This window comes from Dermacentor silvarum, chromosome 8 (genome assembly GCF_013339745.2).
Source record: "Dermacentor silvarum isolate Dsil-2018 chromosome 8, BIME_Dsil_1.4, whole genome shotgun sequence".
Classification (NCBI taxonomy): Eukaryota; Metazoa; Arthropoda; class Arachnida; order Ixodida; family Ixodidae; genus Dermacentor; species Dermacentor silvarum.
In genome coordinates, this window is record NC_051161.1 from 32,771,302 (window position 1) to 32,792,419 (window position 21,118).

At 46.3% G+C, this 21,118-nt stretch overlaps 3 protein-coding genes across 4 annotated transcripts in view; 1 reads left to right on the forward strand and 2 right to left on the reverse strand.

Moving 5' to 3' along the window:
- LOC119460983 (uncharacterized) overlaps positions 1–21,118 on the forward strand; it is a 108,685-nt gene that overhangs the window by 63,420 nt on the left and 24,147 nt on the right. The window lies entirely within an intron of this gene.
- LOC119460982 (elongation of very long chain fatty acids protein AAEL008004) lies at positions 6,960–8,679 on the reverse strand. Its single transcript, XM_037722147.2, has one exon. It carries the CDS (start codon positions 8,385–8,387, stop codon positions 7,545–7,547), a length of 843 nt encoding a protein of 280 aa, XP_037578075.1. The 5' UTR covers positions 8,388–8,679; the 3' UTR covers positions 6,960–7,544.
- LOC119462058 (elongation of very long chain fatty acids protein AAEL008004) lies at positions 17,020–18,450 on the reverse strand. The gene has a single exon (XM_037723409.2). The coding sequence runs from the start codon at positions 18,323–18,325 to the stop codon at positions 17,477–17,479; it is 849 nt and encodes a 282-aa protein (XP_037579337.1). The 5' UTR covers positions 18,326–18,450; the 3' UTR covers positions 17,020–17,476.

Below are 21,118 nucleotides of genomic sequence, written 5' to 3' on the forward strand. Positions count from 1 at the left end.
CGCCAATGCTGAAGGCGTGGATGGTTTCCCTGGAGTCGCTGAAGATATTGGCTTGTTTGTCGTCCAGGAGGGCCAAGGCAATGGCCACTTGCTCGGCCGTACATGACGACGTGCTTATACTTATACTCATGACAGCCTCTGACTGAGTCATGATTCAGTTATTCGCTGATTTCAAGGTATCACGTCAACACGTGACCCATCAGAGACGCCGTTGTTTTTCATGTACAGCCGCCGCGGGCGAAGATCGAACCCGTTACCTTCGTTGTCAGCAGCAGAACACCCACTGAGCCGCCGTCATGTAATGTGTTTTAATGTTCCCATGTAGTGTGAATATTCTGGTGTTCTTATAGCGAGCTCATCAAACGCGACAAGAGCTACTGCTTGCGTTCGCTCAGTATATAGTCAGTTAGATAAAGTCGATAGCCTTATGGTATAGTGCTCGCTCTGGTAAGCTAGGGGCGCCTTCTTAAAACGCAAAGCTCAATTAAATAGTACCTTATTTCGTTCACTAACGAGTCGTTCATTCCTTCATTCCTTGTACACTGGTGATGGTCAAATAGAGCGTAGAACCGATACTTGAAGCCCTTTCAGCACGAGGCTAGAGGTTCGTTATTGAAGGCTAGAGCGCTCTGACACGTGACTTCGTATTCGGCTGGTGTTCGCGAGGTTCCTCCGTGTGATTGGATCCCGTCCAGAGCGCTCGGAGCCGCTCCGAGATCTCGTCGAGCTCCGATCACGTGACGCCCGCCACTTCCGTTTCTTCAGCGGCGAAATCTTAAGTCAGTACTTGAGTACGGGTCTGTACTGTAAATAGCCGTGCTGCAGTGGTGTAATTGAGGAAGTTGCCCATGAATCCGTTTCCGTCGCTCTACGATAGGCGTGGTTGGCTCAGGCGCTCTGGCTCGGGCTCGGGCGGAGAGCGACTCCACATACGGCTGCTTCAAGGCAGAGCCTTGGATCGACTAGCCGAAAACACCGTAAGATACTGTAAACTATCCAGGAGTGGTAGAGATTAAGAGCTGATCGAATAATGAATTTGGTATGTAAGTAAAACTAACAGGTATTTCGTAATGAAAGGAAGAAAAGCAACTATAGCATGACGTATAGGCAGCCATTCTTTGCGCTCATTTCCCTCGCTATGCTTTCCTCCTTTAGCCGTGGTGCCCCCGTTTTCTCCTCGCACATCACTTTGGGGGAGGGCCGCCTGTATTTTATTTTCCTTCCTTCAAGGTTAACGATTCATTGTCCTATATGGCATAAGACTCGGTTGTCCCTGAGTGAGGCAAGCGCCGAGACCCTCAAGTTGGCAAATGCGCGTGCTGACGCCGATCTTTTTTTCCGTTTCTTAATTTCTCAAGGGTGATCGCGACTTATTACGCTTGGTGGTGTTAATTACAATGTCCGCGCCATTTAATTTACTCATTCTCGCTATCTTTATTTTTTCTCTCTCTCTTTCTGTTAGGTAGAAGGTTTTTTGGCCCACCCTTATTCGAAGATTTATTCATGATAAATGCAGAAATGCCGCCATTCGGATGCCGTTTAATAGAGTTTAACGGAAATGTTCGCACCTAAATAAAGAATATGTGTTCTAGAGCATGTCGCAAGCAGCCCTACGTTTCTTTCGTTTTTCTGACAAAACTTCCGAAAATCGGATATATATATAATTCATTAAACGGATAAATCAAGACATTTCAGTTCTGTAATTAGGCAATAAAAGAATACACCTCTATTATACGTATATGTGTATTGTGGTACTGTGGCACCAAGAACAGCATGATTATATAAATAACTTGTTGTAGAACGTTAAAATTATTTTCGGATAAAAGCATTCCTTACTTAAGAAAAGTAATTAGTGCACGTTAACTTTGTGAACTAATGCGTTAAATTCAACCGCTTTAGGTGTTCATGGTTCGGTGATGCGGAGTGTTAAGCTTGATGCCGCTCTCTCTCTCTCTCTCTCTCTATATATATATATATATATATATATATATATATATATATATATATATATATATATATATATATATATATAATTTTTATAATACCCAAAGCTATACAGATGGCGCTGTGTGGTGCGTCTTATCGAAACTGGTACAGGAGAAAGTTCGACCAGTGCATTTCTTTTTCTTCAGCACGTGTGTTTTTTTTTTTTCGATACATGTAATTCTATTATTAATGTCAGTGTACATTATTCTATGACGATAGGATAAACGTCAGAAACGGCCACTTGATTAGTCCTAATTGGTCGCATTCGGCTGCGTGACAATGTGGCAGGCGGTGTGAGGCACATATGTAGCCTGCGACTCGGAGCTTTAGTCCATCAGCCGGGGCCGCGAGGCGATGAGGTGGAAGCACGAAGCACGAGCGTTAGTCATTATTGCGTCCAGTTTGCCATCCTGTAATCAGGGAGAGGGAAAACATGAGACTGGTTGTGCGCCCGTAAGCCTTGCGCGATTTTTTTTTTTTATGCAATGTTTTCCTTGGCGAGTTACCGCCACATTTTGTATCGGGACGTCGGTTTCTAGCCCCTTTTGTGGGCCGATCCCGGAGATAGGGCAGTTTTACGGTACGTGCCCCTGGGGCCACTGGGTGTATGATGATACTTATGATGATGATGATTGGGATGATTATTGTAACTACGCTGCTGCTGGCGATGGTGATGATGATAACTGATGACAGAAAGCTGGAAGGCAATTCAACCTCTATAGTTGGCGTCGATCGAACGTTGTCACTCCAGCGGGGCTCTCACAGTACATTATAGAGAGTTTTAGAATAGGGGCCCCAAACATTTTGAGGCCCCAATGAAATAGCGTCGAAGCCAATGCGCATGCGCGAGACGCAAATGCTTTTGGGTTTTGCGTCGGACACGCTATTTCACTGATTCAGCGGGAGCCCCAAAAGCTTTGCGTCAACAAACATGGCGGCGCCCATCGAAGTGACGGCTCGAACCGAACACCAAACTGGGCTCGATTCATGGTAACGCGTGAAGTTCGTAAGGTATATATAGGAGAAGTGACTGCGGTTATCGCTTTCTCTCAACTATAACGTGTGTAATGAAGATTGATTCATAAGACTGCCGCTGATTCCGAATTCGATTGTCGATTTCCTGGCTCGTAGGCCTAACATGGATTAACTTGGCTGGTGAAGGCACGTAAAGTTGGTTACTCAAAATTAAGCGCAACAAATCGCTTGCGGCTAATAGAATAACCTCTAAATTGTAATTAGACGCAAAAACACGAAAGTCAAAATTGCTCTTCTTATCATAAAATGGTATAGTTTATTTTAATATTTAAATAGTTTTTTGACACCGTAGTGGCGCTGCAAGCGCAAGACGCTATTCGCAAACGCAAAGCCCTATTCTAAAACTCTTCGCCCCTGCATGCCCCAACGCTAACACCCGCATTGTTCTTTGGTGCCTCAAACTTTTGGGGCCCCTTTTCTAGAACTCTCTTATGTCATGGTTCGTACACACCATTCTTAGTCCAGACTAGCCCAGGAAGACATATTCTACCGTCGACTTCAACTAAACGTACAATCGCCTTCCCTTTCTTTTTTTTTTTTTTTTTTTTTTTTTTTTTTACAAAATACACTTTCATAAGCAAACCATCTGTGGGCGTAGATGCCAAGTGCATGGTGTATAATTCGCCAAGAAAGACCGTGTAGGTGAGTAACTTCGAACTGGCGTTATGAAAAATTCCTACTCACTCTGAGATGAAAGAACAAAGCATCTTTACATTCATAATAGCCGTGCCGTCGTAAGTTATTACCGTCCACCGTTTCGGAACCTGCCGTCGCAGGTATCCCACCGCTATATATAAAAAAAAAAAAGGGAAACGCAATCCCGCAATCGTCTCGAGGTCATTCGTTGATTTTTCTTCGTGGTTTAACAGTTTCCACGTCTCGTTGAACCCGGGAACCGAACAATGTGTCTGGATGTCACTTATGATCATTTCTTTTGCTGGCCTCTGTCATTTCATTTCATTTTGTTTCCTTGGTCTTCCACTGTTGCGTGACAGCGAAAAAAAAAATAACCTCGCTGTAACATACTTAACGTGACGCTACAGAGCTTGTGTGGCAACGCTTCTTTGTCTAGTATACTTCAGGAAGACTTACTTACTGGGCTGGTTTTCTTTTTTTTCTTTTTTTTTTAACGTGCCTATTCTGCGTCTTAGCGCCATACGTGATTCGCAAGCCAGGCCGTGCGACCGTTATTAAAAGGTGACCTAACACAAACGTTCACAGCAAAGTCTACGTATGCACGTGCGCTTGTCTGCATCTTCTTTTGTATTTGCAACAGCGTTAAGCTGACTATAATTATACCCCATTCCTTGCTAGCCACGAACTCAGATGTTGTGGTTGCTGCAAAGTGTCTACCAGCTATACAGGGGGAAAAGCTCGCTTTATTAACGCTGCGCCGCCTGTTACAAAGATGCAAGAAATGGCGCTTTTCAGATGTATTTTTGAACTCTTTGAACACTATCAATATATTTCAAATCGTCATCAGCCTATATTTATGTCCACTGCAGGATGAAGGCCTCTCCCTGCGATCCCCGTCTTGCGCTAGCTGATTCCAACTTGCCCCTGCAAATTTCCTAACTTCATCACCCCACCTAGTTTTCTGCGGTCCTCGACTGCGCTTCCCTTCTGTTGGTGCCCATATTGTAACTCTGGTGGTACACCGGTTATCCATCCTACGCATTACATGACCTGCCCAGCTCCATTTTTTCCGCTTAATGTCAAATAGAATTATATCGGCTATCCCCGTTTGCTCTCTGATCCACACCGCTCTCTTCCTGTTTCTTAACGTTACGCCTAGCATTTTTCGTTCCATCGCTCTTTGTGCGGTCCTTAACTTGTTCTCGAGCTTCTTTGTTAACCTCCAAGTTTCTGCCCCATATGTTAGCACCGGTAGAATGCAATGATTGTACACTTTTCGTTTCAGCGACAGTGGTAAGCTCCCAGTCAGGATTTGGCAATGTCTGCCGCAGTCCAACCCAATTTTATCCTTCTCTAAATTTCTTTCTCATGATTAGGGTCCCCTGTGAGTAATTGACCTAGATAAACGTATTCATTTACTGACTCTACAGGCTGACTGGTGATCCTGAATTCTTGTTCCCTTGCCAGGCTATTGAACATTATCTTTGTCTTGTGCATATTAATCTTCAACCCCACTTTTACACTTTCTCGATTAAGGTCCTCAATCATTCGCTGTAATTCGTCTCCATTGTTGCTGAATAGGACAATGTCATCTGCAAACCGAAGGTTGCTGAGATATTCGCCGTTGATCCTCACTCCTAAGCCTTCCTAGTTTAAGAGCTTGAATACTTCTTCTAAGCATGCAGTGAATAGCATTGGAGAGATTGTGTCTCCTTGCCTGACCCCTTTCTTGATAGGTAACTTTCTACTTTTCTTGTGGAGAACCAAGGTAGCTGTGGAATCCTTGTAGATGTTTGCCAAGATATTCACGTATGCATCCTGTACTCCTTGATTACGCAATGCCTCTATGACTGCTGCTATCTGTACTGAATCAAATGCTTTTTCATAATCAATTAAATCTGTATAGAGAGGTTTATATAGATAAAGAGGTATTAAAGGAACTTTCTTACAATGTTGAATAGATCATTTTATTTCACGAAAACAGTACATTTAGATGTATAAGTGGTGATGATGGTGGGAGTTAAAGCTGTGTGACGTGGGTCCGTGGTCTAATGATTAGAGTATCTAGCTGAGGGAATCTGGCTCGAAACCAACCGTCGTTAATTTTTTTTTTTTTTTTGCGACAGTCATGCGATAACCGGGTAGAGGCGTGGAGCAAATGATTGAGGACCTTAACCGAGAAAGTGTAAGAGTGGGGTTGAAGATTAATATGCAGAAGACGAAGATAATGTTAAATAGCCTGGCAAGGGAACAAGAATTCAGGATCGCTCGGCTTCTAATCTGAAGGTCGTAAGGTCGAATCCCCCTCCAGTCCACTACATTTTCAGGCATGAGTGGCGCCTTACACCGGCAAAAAATAAATAATGTAATATATATATATATATATATATATATATATCAAATAAAAGGAACCAAATATGATGGTGATATCGGTTCTAATGTTGACAAGCCACACATGCCCGTGGGCAGGCGCAAGCATCTCTCAATTTATTTTCACGTCGCAGTCAAATTGACACTATAATTTCGTAGCTTTCATTGTAATTATATGTAAAGCGCAGCAGAGACTTTTACTTAAAACATCACTGGCACTTATTTTCTGGGCAAAGCAAAATCTTGAAATGTGACACCGTTTTTTTTTTTTTTTTTTTTTTTTTTTTTTTTTTTTTTTTTTTTTTTTTTTTTTTATGCGAGACCGTCCAATAGTCCATTGAGCGGAAAAGCCTGCGACGACTGTAGATAGCGAAACTTCCATTCGCTGCGACGCCACGTCACGAGCACGCTTGCTTGCTCGGGCCTCAACGTACCAGAGCGGACGAAAGGGAACATCTGCTGCCGCGGTAATGCGTGAGGAGAGAGGGCATCGCCGCAACGCCACGTCACCCTCGATCATAACTCGAATAACTGCCCAGTGGCGTTCAATTGGACATTATTGCTTTCGCATTCACAACTCAGAGGAATCCTGGCATTGCCGTTATACGATCGTCGTCGTCGACATCTTGTTGCTGTCATCACACACACACACACACACAACTACGCGATTTACACAAACACGTTGGTCCACCTGGTAACACTTTGCGGTGCCCCAAACAATACCGGATATAGCCAGTTACCCGTAAAATGCTTCGCGTACCATCGATTTTCGCAGGGCGTTGCGATTTGTACTTTTTCTTTTTTCATTCGCATGAACCATTAATCAGTGGCCGGACTCTGATAACATATTTGCATCATTACTGCCCGACGCTTTTTTATTTTGTCTGTGAACTGTGACAGCACGGGAAGTTTGGTTGCTGAAGCGCCCGCTATCCCAAAATTGTAGCTTAAAAAAAAAAAACAAAAGAAAACACGCCACATACACAAATAATGAGAACAATGTAGATATAAAAAAATGGAAATAATCAAATTAGACCTATCACAATCGCTTGAGTAAAAGAGACACTTTCTACCAAGAGCTTAAGGTAAGGTTGCAAATATGTACATACCACGCGTGATAGCAACTGACCTTCTGGTCAGTTCTACTTGCATTCTCGTCATCCGCCACTCCAAGTGGCTGATCCTAGACTGGTCCTAGCGCTGGTGCCGAAATCATGTTCGGCACCATTCGACGCTGCGGAGAATGGGATAAGTACCAGTTCATAACTTCGCTGAAATAAGACAATTGCACAAGTTCAGCCTGGTCAAGACGTATTCCTTGGTCAACGGTTGGTTGGCCGCCCTTTCCAGCGTTTAAATTGTGCTGGTGCTATCGCTGTAAATCGCTGGCACTTCCGAAGCGTCCCAGTTCGGCGTAAGCCCACAGCGCACGTTTGTCCTATACTGGCAGCGAAGTGTGTTGCGCACTGCATTTCGTCCGTCACGTGGTGCGCACGTTAGTCCTGAGCACTGCGGCCCTAGTCCCTTTTGCGTACGGCGCCAACTTCTTTCCCCCGTGTCATCCGGAGGACGTAGTTTCTGACGTAGAAGTTTACGAACAGCACAAGGCCGAAGAAGCCCTGGCTGAGTGCAAAGAGGGCCAGAGGCCTCGGGTATCCGCAGTCGTAGAATAGCGTTATCGACATGTGCATCATGAGGCCAACGAACTGCACAATCTGCAGCTGGGTGAGGTAGCGCTTCCACCACAGGTACTTCTGCACCGAGGGACCCAGGGCGGCGAGGAAGTAGTACGAGTACATGATGACGTGCACGAGGGCGTTGACGCTCACTCCAATGACCGGCTGCCCGTCGGTGCCGAAGTTCATGTAGAACCATCCGCTGAACACGATGAACGCGTGGTGAGACACGTGCAGGAACGTAATCTGCGAGTTCTTCTTGCGCAGCACGAAGAACACGGTGTCCAGGAAGTCGGCGACTCGAACCAGGCAGTACCACCAGACTAGCCTCATAATCTCCAGGTCTCTCTCGCTGGGGTTGTCGTACTCGATGCCCTGGCAGAGCACGTTGTAGTGGCCCGAGAGGTACGCCACCTGAAACACTCGCACCGCGTAATAGGCATTGGCGATCACGGTGAATACGTTGTACGTCAGCACGGCCCACTTAAGTTCGAACGGCTTGCGATCCCTCATCCAACGCGGGCCGCCGACCTTGACGAAGTATATGTAGCCCAGCAGCAAAGGCAGCACGAACCTGGAGTCCGCTATGCCGCCCCATCCCTCGGTGCGAGGGTCTCTTCGTGACCAGAAGTAGTTGTAAAGCTGCGCAACTGTCGACGGTGAGGGCGCCGGAGGTGAAGACATGTCGCCTATCTCCGATAGTGCGTGGTTAACGTGCTTGCAGCCGACGCCTAATTGCGACAGATATTAGCAGCAGTTCCTGCCTCAAGATCTGTGAGAGCAGACAGGCGTTTCCCATCCAACAACTAAAAACTGCCTTCGATTCAGCTTCTTCGCAACGACTCGGGAATCTCAAGTATGAAATGGGTGTGTTTCACACTCGTCAAGCCTCCCACGACATAAATACCCACCGACGAGGAAAGTGAACGATAGGGCAGCGAGGCGCGTCACACGGACAGCTATTGGCTGCGCCAGGCTAAACGCGACGACAAGCCCGGCATGTAAGATTACGGCAATACGATACGCGCGAAATGCAGCGCTTCCCGTTACGTTTCGAACGCGTCGCCCAGCGCACTCCGACTCTCGCACCGATTATGACGCAGGGAGCTTTTTGAGTACGGTTTCGAAACACAGGCACCTTCGCAGATAGCTGATTAAGTGAGAAACACACAAGGCGTTCTGGGCAAAAGGACCGCGGAAAACATTGTTTTACTGCAAATGGCAATTTTACTTAATGTGCGCTGTGGTTCCTACCTATTGTGTATAGGTGTGCGAATATTCAATATTTGGCACACGAATCGAGTAGTCTTTGCTATTGACTCATATTCGGTCATTATAGCTATCTAAAATTGCCCAATATTTGACAGCACTTAAAAGATCGCCCATGTCTTTTTCGCGATACCTTGTTTTGTTAAGATGGAAACCACACCAACGTACTCGCCCAGCTCTCAGTTTTGATGAGTTGAGATCAGGGGTGTGTCACCAGTTGTCGATGGGCCCCGTTTCTCGCAGGAAGGCAATCAGCAGAAGTTGCACTCTCCTCCTGATTGCCGCGGGCCCTCCGGGGAAAACAATGTTTTCGAAGGCCCTGTGTGTAAGACTACCCTTTTGCAGGCTGTCGACGATCGTTTTTCTTTCTGTTCGAACTGCGGAGTACCCACGTGCCTTACTTTGATATCGTTTTGTAGATTAAAAAAAGGGAAAATGCCATTACTCGATCATGCATGAGTCGCGTGCACAGATGTCGCCATTTGTCGCGCCACGCATGACGCGATCGGAGCTAAATTTAGCCCCTCGCTCGCCATTCAGAGAGGCGTAGCTCAGCAGTTTGTCGATCCGAGCAGGAGTGGTCGCGTTTGAGAGAGATCACTCAGCCACAGCATATAGGTATAATCCATCAAATTCAAACCTGTGCGCTCATGCAGGTCTGTACTAGAAGAGAAACTTGGGCCACTTGGTGGGAATTCATGTTTAGGAAAATAACTCATGCAGGAGTTATAAGGCTTACAAGTGTGCAGCTTGTTGCAGAAATTTGCCGATTGCTCCGCTATGGCGCCCTCACGTTCGACACATATCTAGGTACAATTATAGTACACTCTAACGTAGGGTTCTGAAATGGCGTGAAGTGACTCGGGCAGGAAGACAGACGGACGCCAGTTCGCGCCCACTACGAATAGGGAACGAGCATGATTGCAAGATTACACCGTTGGACCCCCTCTAGCGGTATCATAAGTTAAACATATGTAAGCTTTGTAATGTGCTAAGTAACTGTCGCTTGTGTATTTGGTTACGTTATTTCTCTGGTGCCTATACGCACCCTCAGCAGCACGCACAAGACGTGTCACGTGACCCACTCCGGCTGCGTCCCCCGATACAGTCTACCCGATAATGTTTTACCAGACGCACTCCGCGCAAATTTTATATTTCACTTTGTTTAGAAGTCAGAAAATATTTGATATTCAATTCGATATTCAAAGCTCGCTTCCTTTTTTTATTTCATATGTTCGTATTCGATTTTATTCTGGAATTTTGCTATTCGAACGCCCCCTGTACTATTGGGCATCTTCGCCTTTATGCACAAGTGTGGACAGCACCCATGCGCCTCGAACGCAGTCAGGTTGTCCGGTGCGCGTATATTGAAAATCGAGAAGGGCCTTATAACAACCGCGGTTGAACGCTATTGGCTGAAACGCTGCCGGCGACGCTCTGATGTCACGCCGTGAGGATTACTGCCTCCACGTTACGCCCACGATAGGTTAAATCGTGTTAGGTTAAGTTAGCGTAAAATGCGTTAGGTGGCGCGGCGTACTCTCACAGCGGTTGCAAAGCGCGTCGAGCGTCGCCGGCGGCGTTTCAGCCAATCGCGTTCAACCGCGGTTGCTCGCCGTGCCTTCTAGATTTTCAATATACGCACGCGTCCGTTGGACGCAACGCTACACCACCCAGACCATATTTCTCACGCCGTGAAATTTCGACCAACAACTCTGCTTGAGACACGCGCGATTTTTTTCCTCTGACCATCGTCGCATTCAAAATACGGTGTTCGGCGCCACCGTGGGACTTCGTAACTGCACGCAAAAATGGCCTCGACTGTTTTTTCCTGAGCGAGCATCGCAGCGTGCGCTGACCGCTTTCACGTCGGCGTACCTCTCACCCTGCGAAGGTCGCCGAGAACTCATTGTGCAGGAAAAGGTGAGGCTCGTTATCTCTCAGTGGGACGCCCCATTCGGAGGAAAACGTCACGTGGCCTGTGAGATTTGTTTCGACATTTCCGTGCGTTTGCATGAAAAATGGCGTGGCTTAGCGACTGAAAGCGAAAAGGTGAAGGGGAGGGTGTTGATTCCGATAATTCAAGAAAAAAAAAAAGAAGTGACAATTCTGGAGAAAAACTTGGCATATGTGAGGCAGCTTAGTCCCGTTTCATTGCGTGAAAAAAAAAAAAAAAAAAAAATGCGGAGTTCCCACTCGCTGTGGGAATCGGTGTACGCGAAGCTTTCATGGACCAGCAGGGCAAAATGGCGCATTATGACAGGAGACGCGCTGCAGTTTTCAGTGACGAACGCGTCCCTCGGCCACCATGGTGCACCTTGCAGAGAAAGCATAACATTTATTCAGCATGAAATTGTGTTGAATCACAAAACACGACGGGCTTGAGCTTGTATATCGTGTGTCCCAGCTAACGTTAGCCAAGCTTCTCAGAAAAGGAAAAAAAATAACGGTTAAGAAAATATCGTGCAAGATAGAATCATAAAACTTGGTGTGTTTGATTTTCAGATGTCTGAATACTGAACACCGTAGGTCCTAAAATTGTATCTTGTACCGTGTTCTTAATTTTTTTTTTTTCGTTGAAGAGCTTGGCTAACGTAAGCTAGAACACCCTGTATATAGAAACGCGCCACAGTACGATGACGGACGCCCAGCGAATTTCGGCGACGAACGCTTTGCTTGCTTCTCGTCCCAAGATGACTTAACGATAGTGACGACGCTGTAACGGAAAATATGGACGGTCGTAGCAAACCCAGTTCCCATCTTTTAACTGCTAACGCAGTGATATATTTAAATAATGACTCGAGGTTTATTTGGAGGGATGGGAAGGGGAAAAGGGTGTATTAATGTAATTATGAATCGCTATGGAAGTTTAGCGTATATATTGTTTAAAGCGAAGGCTTTTTATGTCTCACTGATTCGTCCGTGAGCGCAGAAAACGCACTGCAGCAAAGCCAACTTACACAATAGAACAACGGCTGGGCATCTGCGCACACAGTAGAACAGCGGCGCACGACGTACGTATCGTAGAACACTACAGTTTACATTCGCGCAGTTGTACCGATAAGAACAATGGGAACTGCAACGCTACGCTACCCAGACGAACTGTATATATCTGCATTGCATTACGCGCGTCACGCAATGCATTCCCGGCCGTCACCATGGGTAGGCCGCTGTTGCAGCGCACGGCAGAAGAAGAGGCTGCCGTACGCGAACGTATGCGCGAGCGCGATCGTCCCCGTAAGGTCGATCCCGTGTATCGGCAACGTCAGAGTCTCTGACCGTCTACCACAGCGATCACAAGGCAAGTGTATACAGTCGTCCGTGAAAGTGTGAGTGTGTGCGTGTTATCAACGGCTACATGATCTAAAATAAAGACAATGCAACTTAACGAAACATGTCTTCATTCAACTTGAACGTTCAAAAAATACAATCCTAAACAAGCAATCAAATTACATATGCATCGCATCGGGTCGCTCAGCATTTCTTGGGTTCGTTGCGTGGTCGTTGGCTTTGGACTTTGATCCAGTTTGCATGGGAGAAAGCTTCGCGTTCAACCATCTTTCTTTAAGAAAGGGGCTTTGATTTTTTTCCGCGTTATCCCGTAGCCGGACCCACGGACGCCGCCGTCGTGTACCGATACTTGTTCTCGAATGTTCTTGTAATGCTGCGAATTTGCGCACGAGAGCAGAGAGTGAGTGGGTGATTTATTTGGATGAAATTGAAAATGCTGGCGACTATTGTGCCGCCGCCTTCTCCACAAACAATAAAGTGTCCAGTGATCTAAGGAGGATACCATGAGGTGATATGACAAATATTCCGGCAATAAAGCACATTCCGTTAACATGTTTCGACAGTCAATATAGAAAAAGACCGGAACCAAACGGCTCATTCCGCACAATTAATAGGGATATATATGCAATGTCACTGTCAGTAAAGAAGATTGATAAAGGTTTCAGGCCTGAGGGTAACCCAGGTTGGCTACACTGCATTTCATTTACGCTTGTAGTTACGCCCCTTGACGTACTACAAGATTTTTTTTTTTTTTTTGCTCTGCTGATAGCGGGTGGTCAGAGTCGCCGCATTAATGCGACAGTATCGGTCATGACGTATCTTACTACATCCTATAGATATATAGTTGCAGAAATTGTCCCTCCACAATATCTAAAAAGACACTGACAAAGAAGCGCTCTCCAATGTGCTTACAATTACGTTCAACAACAGCACCCTTTAAACCCTTGATTTTGGAATTGAAAGCTACGTCTCAACAGGACGGAAAGTTGAGCGAGTTGAATTGGATTGGATTGGATTGATACGCAGCGAGACATGACACAGCACAGCAAAGACACACGCGCAAGGGCTTTCCGATAATATTAACCGAATGCAACCTCCCCAGTGTCCCGTTTTGTAGTCCTTTCCATTCCTTCCTGGCACCTTTCCTTGTGTGCTGCCCACTAACTGCTTTCTTTCCGCCATTTCGCGCTACTTAAGGGATTGGTTCCTGTCAAAATTCGTAACGGAAGTCCCAACAGCGCTGGTACACGCTTCAATACATTCGTTCCTTCAGTGTGGTACATTTGATTTAGCACAAGCTTCTCCGTAGATTCTGCTAAAGCGCGTAGCCTTTCTTCGTGAGCCTCTGCTTTAATTCTGAAGTCAAACACTCCTGTCCTCCTTACGTTTTTTTTTTTTTTCCCTTCCGAGTGGAGATGCAATAACAAGTGAAATCAACTCACTATAAACATTGCACAGGGCATCTAAAATCAAAAGTCCGGTCAGTTACGTAACCCTCGTCGCCTTAAAATGCAAGCGGTGTGGTCGAGGCTAGACTCTGCGCCGCATTGGCCTTCCATGCAGGGGCATCGAGGAGCCGCTAGAGTCACCCTGAATGTGTGTGGCCATAGCGCATGAGAAACACGCTGTCGGTATGCGACGTGCATTCAGAATGAAGGCGAGGCGTCTTTGCTGTCGGAGATGAGGTAATTGCCGTGGGAAGCCTCATATATAGTTTTGAAGTCAGCATTGGCGCGACGTACGAGTGCGCGCCTTCTTTCTGATACGCTTAAGATAATCAGGGATCGTATTCACAGAACTTATCTTGCCGTCCACGATTGGCATCGGCCGCGCGCGATATTTTACATCTTTATCACGTCGAAAATCTGTCGCGAGTGGCGGACTCCTGAACGCCAGCCACTTTGTGAACGGCCGTGTACTTAGACAGAGAGACAGGTGAAAGGGGAAAGGCAGGGAGGTTAACCAGAGGGGAAGATCCGGTTTGCTACCCTACGCTGGGGAGAGAGGGGAGGTGGGGGGCGTAAAGTGATATGAATTGTAGAGAGAGAGAAATAATGGGAGCACAGATACACAATTACAGTCGGTCACTTTCACCGCATACTATATCACCGCGCAGCACAGTATACTTAAGGTAAGCTTTGTATATACGGGCGGCCGAGATTATCGGTCGTTTTCGGGCCGAGCTACGAAGCAGGAAACGTCGGGTGCCATATTCAGAAAGCACCGTTTTTGACAACTGCTGTATGAATGCGGGCCGCCCAAGATTAGTATTCTTGCAGCAAGGGGTCTTGGTCCATCACTTATGGGACGTCACTTGCAGCGCGTGTTCATTGTTTAAGCCTCGGCGGAAAGGACGCCCATCGCTCCACTGACACGTCGTGCGAGGTGTTACGTCACGCAAAAGTGAAAGTCTTCCCGGAAAGGTGACCGACCAAGAATACGTCTCCAACTCGTATGCCATATAGCAGTTACTAACGACTGGCGCCAGCCAATGACAAACAGTTCTTACGAACAATAAATTTGTGAATTCTGCCGCAAGTATTTCGTGGCATTTGTTCTTACGCAAGATCCACCTCTCCCAAAGAAAAATACCCGACGCGTACAGTGACTCGATACTAACGGGTATTATTTTTTCTCCGAAGCTTTTGGGCAAATTACGTTCCGAGGTAATAAACTCGATTGCCTTCGAAAGCTGCAGAAATCTGCTCGCATGGAGAGAAGACGGATTATAATATAATTGATTAGACATTTTCGTTCAAAATATATTGTCTTGCTGCGTCGTCGAACGCTCTTCAAAGACGTCGTTAATTAACACAACGAGGATGGACGTCGAGATAATCTCGTTGCCGCGATCGATGTTGGGACATCCTTTCATTTAACAGGGAGTCATGAAACAAAATCTGACAAAGGCAATCGATGAGCCAGAATCAGCGGTAATATGCGTCTTTCTCACGAGAGGTGCGCTTGCGAGTTTTTATTCGGCGTTTAGTTAGAAGAGCGCCTACTGATATGCAAATTGATCGCAGCAAGCCGAAGCCTTGTACTTCTATATCTCCTTTTTTTTTTTCAAATATGTGTTGCCGGCCTTCGTGATGGTAATTGCTTTTATATATATATATATATATATATATATACATATATATATATATATATATATATATATATATATATATATATATATATATAATAGTCATTAGCGGCAGCTTATCGATATCTTTGAAAATAAAAGCATACTGTCGGTGCATTCTACAGTGCGCACTACTTCTAAGGAAGACGACATCACAATGCGCTCTCTCGTGCACGGTTACAAATACTGCAACTGTTCGGAGGAGACTGGAACGAAGCATCTAAGGCTCTTGAAAAATCTTAGTTTTTTTTTTCATCGCCGGTGAGTAGAGAAGCCGGAGAGTTATAGTTATTTTCCCGTCGCCCCCCGCAGCGGCAATTATTCGAGCAAAGTTAAAACAGCGGTCGGAAAAAAATTGCAGCACCTCGAAGGGAGGGTGTCAGGGGCACGTCACAAAGAGTGAGAGTCACGCGGTTGCTTTAAAAATTGACGTGTGCCTAGTTAAAGTTACAGTTTTCGTTTCCATACTGCGTGCCAAGGCGGCGATGTATATCGTTGTTGCACGTGTTCTTCTTCTTCTCCTTTTCTTTTTTTCCGTTACGTTTTGACGTTCTTTAACGAACATTCAAAGAAAGAAACCAGAAGAAAAGTTCCACAACGTTTGGAAATCGAACCCACGACCTCTCGGTCCGCGAGATAGATCGCCGAGCGTTTAACCCATTGCGCCACAAACGCATCAGAGAGCTACACAGAATATATATCTAACACTCCTCCGTGTACCCGCGCTCTTGCTCGGGGCGGTGCCGCCGCCTACGAGCAGAAAAGAGAAGTATTTTCACTAACGCGTGAACGCTTCGGTAGACTGTGTTCGAAGGGACGCTGGCATCAAGAAGCACTACCAACGCCACCTAGGTGGCGTTCACCGTATCAGCACAGCGGAGCGTGGCCTCCGCAATTAGCTCTGAAAATGTTTCTGAAGTTGATCGCGGAGGCTTGACCGTGTCGCGCTTTTGACTCGGTGTAACGTGCTTTGTCTTGCGCGTTGTATTAGTGTGTCAGTTACGTGCTTCGTCTTTCGCGTTGTGCTAGCGTGACTGTGTTCTTGTGTCACCATCCTATAGTCTGAGGCGTTGACCGTGTCTTGTAATTCACATCATTTCTGCGTCAATTGTTTCGTTCGGACGTCGTGTCATGTCCTGTGGTGTCGTAGACAAGCAGAAGGCGACGAAGGCGCTATTGAAGTTTCTCCGTTGAAGTGACCTATTTGAACGACTCTGACGCTACCGCGTTTTTTCTTTTTTTATTATGTGTGTGCGCGTGTATGTTTTCTCTCTCTCTCTGCTTCTCTGCTTTTCCTTCTTACCTTACTGTCTCATTTACCTCTTTTGAAGTGCAGGGTAGCAAACTGGATGTTTGCGCTCCGCGGTTAGCCTCCCCGTTTTTCACATATAATTTCCCACTCTTTCAAGAATAAAGCGCTACTGATGGAGTATACGGTCAGTTCGCACAGCATCGGCTGTGTTGTAGCACGTCGGTCCGCAGAGCGCCTATTTATTTTGATTTGTAGGTTCTGGTAATGACAAAAGAAAATATGTACTGCACAGTTTAGCCATTGTAGACGCACGTCGCGACCACATCTGTTATGGTGAGCCTCCCGAAACACGAAGACTTACTTGGATTCCAGACTCTTTGCGTTCTCTCTGACACGTGACGACTCCTTCAGACGAAGAATGCCACTTTTTCTTTTGTAATTTGTGCTTAAAGTGCAATCAGAGGCAGTAATGAAAGAGCCAGAATGTTCAAAGCGTTCTTTTATTATAACGCTATAATTGCGAAATATGTACAGGACATGGAAATCTAATTTAGCGCAGAAACAAGTATAACGACATGTAACCCGGCTTTCCCGTTTAGTAAAATATAAACGCCGGGGTGAAATCGCCGGGTAATGGTCTCTGACAAGCCAGAGGATGTCCAAATGTTCAAGCTGATATCTTTGACACCGCGTCCGTCTCCACAGCACCAATCGGGATCGCACTAGCTGATCTCACAGTTCCCACTCTTCGGGCCCGGTGTGTGGTTGTCCGTGAATGTTCACTGGTCACTGTATCGTGCACACTCCCTGAAGGTCGCAAAGAGGCTCTCAAGCTCAGCTGCTTTTCACGGACTTCTCCCTTTCCGATCTTGACTTTTTAGGCTTGACGTAGCTTTGCACGTAGAAGTTGATGAACAGCCCCAGACCCAGAAAGCCCTGCGAAAGCGCCAACACCGCGAGTCGCCTTGGGTACCCGCAGTCGTGGAAGAGTGTGATCGTCATGTGCAACATGAGGCCGACGAACTGGGCGATCTGCAGCTTGGTCAGGTAACGCTTCCACCACAGGTACTTTTGCATCGAAGGACCCAGGGCGGCGAGGAAGTAGTAGGAGTACATGATGACGTGTATCAAGGCGTTCACGCACCCGCCCAGCGCCGTATGCCCGTCACCGCCGAAGCTCATGTAAAACCACCCGCTCAACACGACCAGGAAGTGGTGTATCACGTGTAGGTAGGTGATCTGCGAGTTCTTCTTCCGCAGCACGAAGAACACGGTGTCCATGAAGTCGCCGATCCTCACGAAGCTGTACCACCAGCCGAGCCTCAGAATGGCCATGTCCCTCTCGGTGGGCGTCTGGTAGTTGATCCCCTGGCAGAAGAGGCTGTAGTGGCCGCCGACGTAGGTCAGTCCCATGAGCTTCACGGCGAAGTAGGCGTTGGCCAGCACGGTTAGCGCGTTGTACGTCAGCACCGCCCACCTGAGGTCAAACGGCTTGCGGTCTTTCATCCAGCGGGGCCCGGCGACCTTAACGAAGTAAACGTAACTGACCAAGAGCGGAAATACAATCCGGGCATCCGCTATGCCTCCCCATCCGTCCGTTCGAGGATCCTTCCGGGACGCGTAGTAGTAGTCGTACCATTCCACGATCGTGGACGCCGGCTTGAGCTTCTGCAGCGATGCCATGAGTCTTGACGGTGCGACGCCGGAATATTTTGTCCCGAGTTGCTTCGAGCGAATGTCGAGAGGCAATTTTAGTGAATAGAACAGCGAGGGTGTGAGCCGATCCCAAGGTTCGAAATATATATATATGCGTGTTTGACATCGGTGAGGAGGTAAAAATGAAAGAAGGAAGGTGGAGAGTGACAGTATAGTTGCTTTTGTTGTCGCGATTACTGCTTTCCGATTATATTGAATCCCAATGCACCGCTCGTAACGGTGCTCGCTCTTTGCCTTCTAATTTGCCATTGTGAGCTCGCCAGTGTCCATGGCGACATCCACAGAGCGAGGCACGCGCGGGGAAAGCACGCCGGTGCCTTGAATAGGAAAAAGCGTGAGAAAAAAAGTATTTCCCGCTTCTCTCGAGCCGCTGCACCGTGGGAACTGACTTATTCATTCGTCTCGACAACGATGCCTTGACTGCTACTCGGCGCAAATTTCTTGGGAAGAGATATCGCATGCCCGTTCAATGAACGTCATGCAGTGTAATGCGCAATACTTGAGAAGGAAAGTAGTGCCGTATGGAAGGGAAAAAGTTCAAGATGCGGTGAAGCCTACGCTACGCGTCAAGGTAGAAAAAAAAAAGAAGTTTTGTAGACACCGTTCCACGAATTACATGTTTCCTCGTAAGGTCAATCTTCTTACAGAATTTTCGGTGACATTACGTTCTATCTGGGCGGGGCGAGAAGTTGGTGCGTCACAGCGGACGCAACACTTTTTGAACCAGCGAACAACCTTTCGTCTCACAGGTCTTCGACCGGTAAATGTGAAATAGCGGTGCGAAGCCTCGTCACTTTTGCGTTCCTTCGTGAGTATTTGAGGGATGGGGAGCTCCGTTGTTTGCCAACGTCGTTAATTGACCCTGAATCCGGCGTCCTCCAACGAAACTTTACCTTGACACGGTTTCTTCTGTTCATCCAATATACACAGCAATACAAAAAAAAATGTCCTTGGGCGGTGGCGCGCTGCACTGATCTATAATGTAATTGAAGACGAATGACGAAATTGGTCAGTTCGTGTACAAACACCGTCATAATCCTAGATATGGACCATCTTGTTAAGGTAAAATTCTCGAGGCTGTTTCCGGCATGATTTAAATTTTTTGTGTTATTTTGAAAAAGAACACCGAAATGTGACACGTGCCTATAAATTTCTACAACACAGAATCTGAATTCATGAAGCTTTTCGTTCTTAAGTGTTCTTTACTCCTGGCCGGTTGCCTTCGTTAATAATACGCCTAGCATCAGGATTGGCTGGAATTTTCTAGCTCTTAAGAAGAATTCTAGCGTAAGTGCGTTTTGTGAATATGGGCTCAAGTGACTGTGGAAGTACCCTGGGTGGCCTTTATCGTAGGCAGGAGAATAAGCCATCTGTGGGTGTCTAACATTGACTGAAGGTATGCCGAGCTTAGGCTTCAATGGGAGAAAAAACGTGGTTTTGATTATCCATGAGTTATGCAAGGATAGTAATTTGAACATTACAAATTTCTACGCAAGAAAATTGGTTCCTAGCTTGTCGGACGCGCGAGGAAACAGCGCTGTTATCGCACTGGTTCTAGGGTCACAAAGCGAGAACAGGACACAGGATATAATATTACAACCGACGGAAACAAGCGCTGACTGCCAACAAGTGTGGGTTATTCGCGAAAAGCAAGATTTGTAACCCGCTACAAAACCATGACATTTCAAGTCGGAAAAAAAAGTATAAACGGTAAAAGTTACTCAATCCCTTGCATGGATGCCCGCACTTCTCAAAAACTTCAATTCTTTGTCAGAAAGCTCGACCGACGGCTTTCTGACAGCCTGACACTTGTGCTGTCTACGCTGCCTCGGTGATTATGCGTGTATTTCATCGCAATGTTTGGCCGTGACTCTCGTGAGCACGAACCACATTTGGGGTGCAGCCGTAAGGACGAAAATAAAGTGCCAAGATTAAATGAGTGTTCAATCATAGCATTACTATTATAAATTTTACTGTTTATGGAAATTAATCTGTCTGTTTTGATTACTAAATATATATATATATATATATATATATATATATATATATATATATATATATATATATATATATATAGTTGTAGTTTCTAGAAACAGTATCTAAACGTTCAGGTGCCCTATTCTTGGCCAATGCCCCAGAGTGGGTACATGCCATGTTTTAAGGACATCATCATCATCATCATCCTCATCATCATCATCAAATGCCCTTTCGAGTCTGTCTCAAATTAGTCTGTTTCCAAATTATTTAAAAAGTTTCTGCCTTACCCTGCCTTACTTTCTGTGTTACGTTTTCTCTCCCATCTCCCTTTAAAACGCCGGTTTCCTGGCCAATCCCCCGTAGTGGGTAAGCGCCCTAGAATGAGGGGCAAGCCAGCAAACCGCACAAGTTGGCAGTCATCCCGTGTCTTCGTCGGTCGTAATCTTCTCCGGTGTCCTCCTTTGGCGCTGTAACCCTTGCCTCATGGGAAACTCCAAGATAGCTCTTATACCCCTTATAGTTCCTTATACCCCACTGTGTTCGTTCACCTTGTACCACCGGTCGGGTACAGAAAACCGCACCTCAGACGCGGTCGCAGCACTTTGAAGGCCGCCCTCGATCCATTTTGACGAAGGCTTCGACAAATTCATTAAGCCTGAGCCTGAATACCTTCTATCTATATGCTGAGCCGTGCTCCCTCAAGGGCTGCAGAAGATAGCGTCAACCTTTCCCTTTCCCTCAAGAACCACTTATCATCATCATACTTAGGCTTGTTTTGCTTGA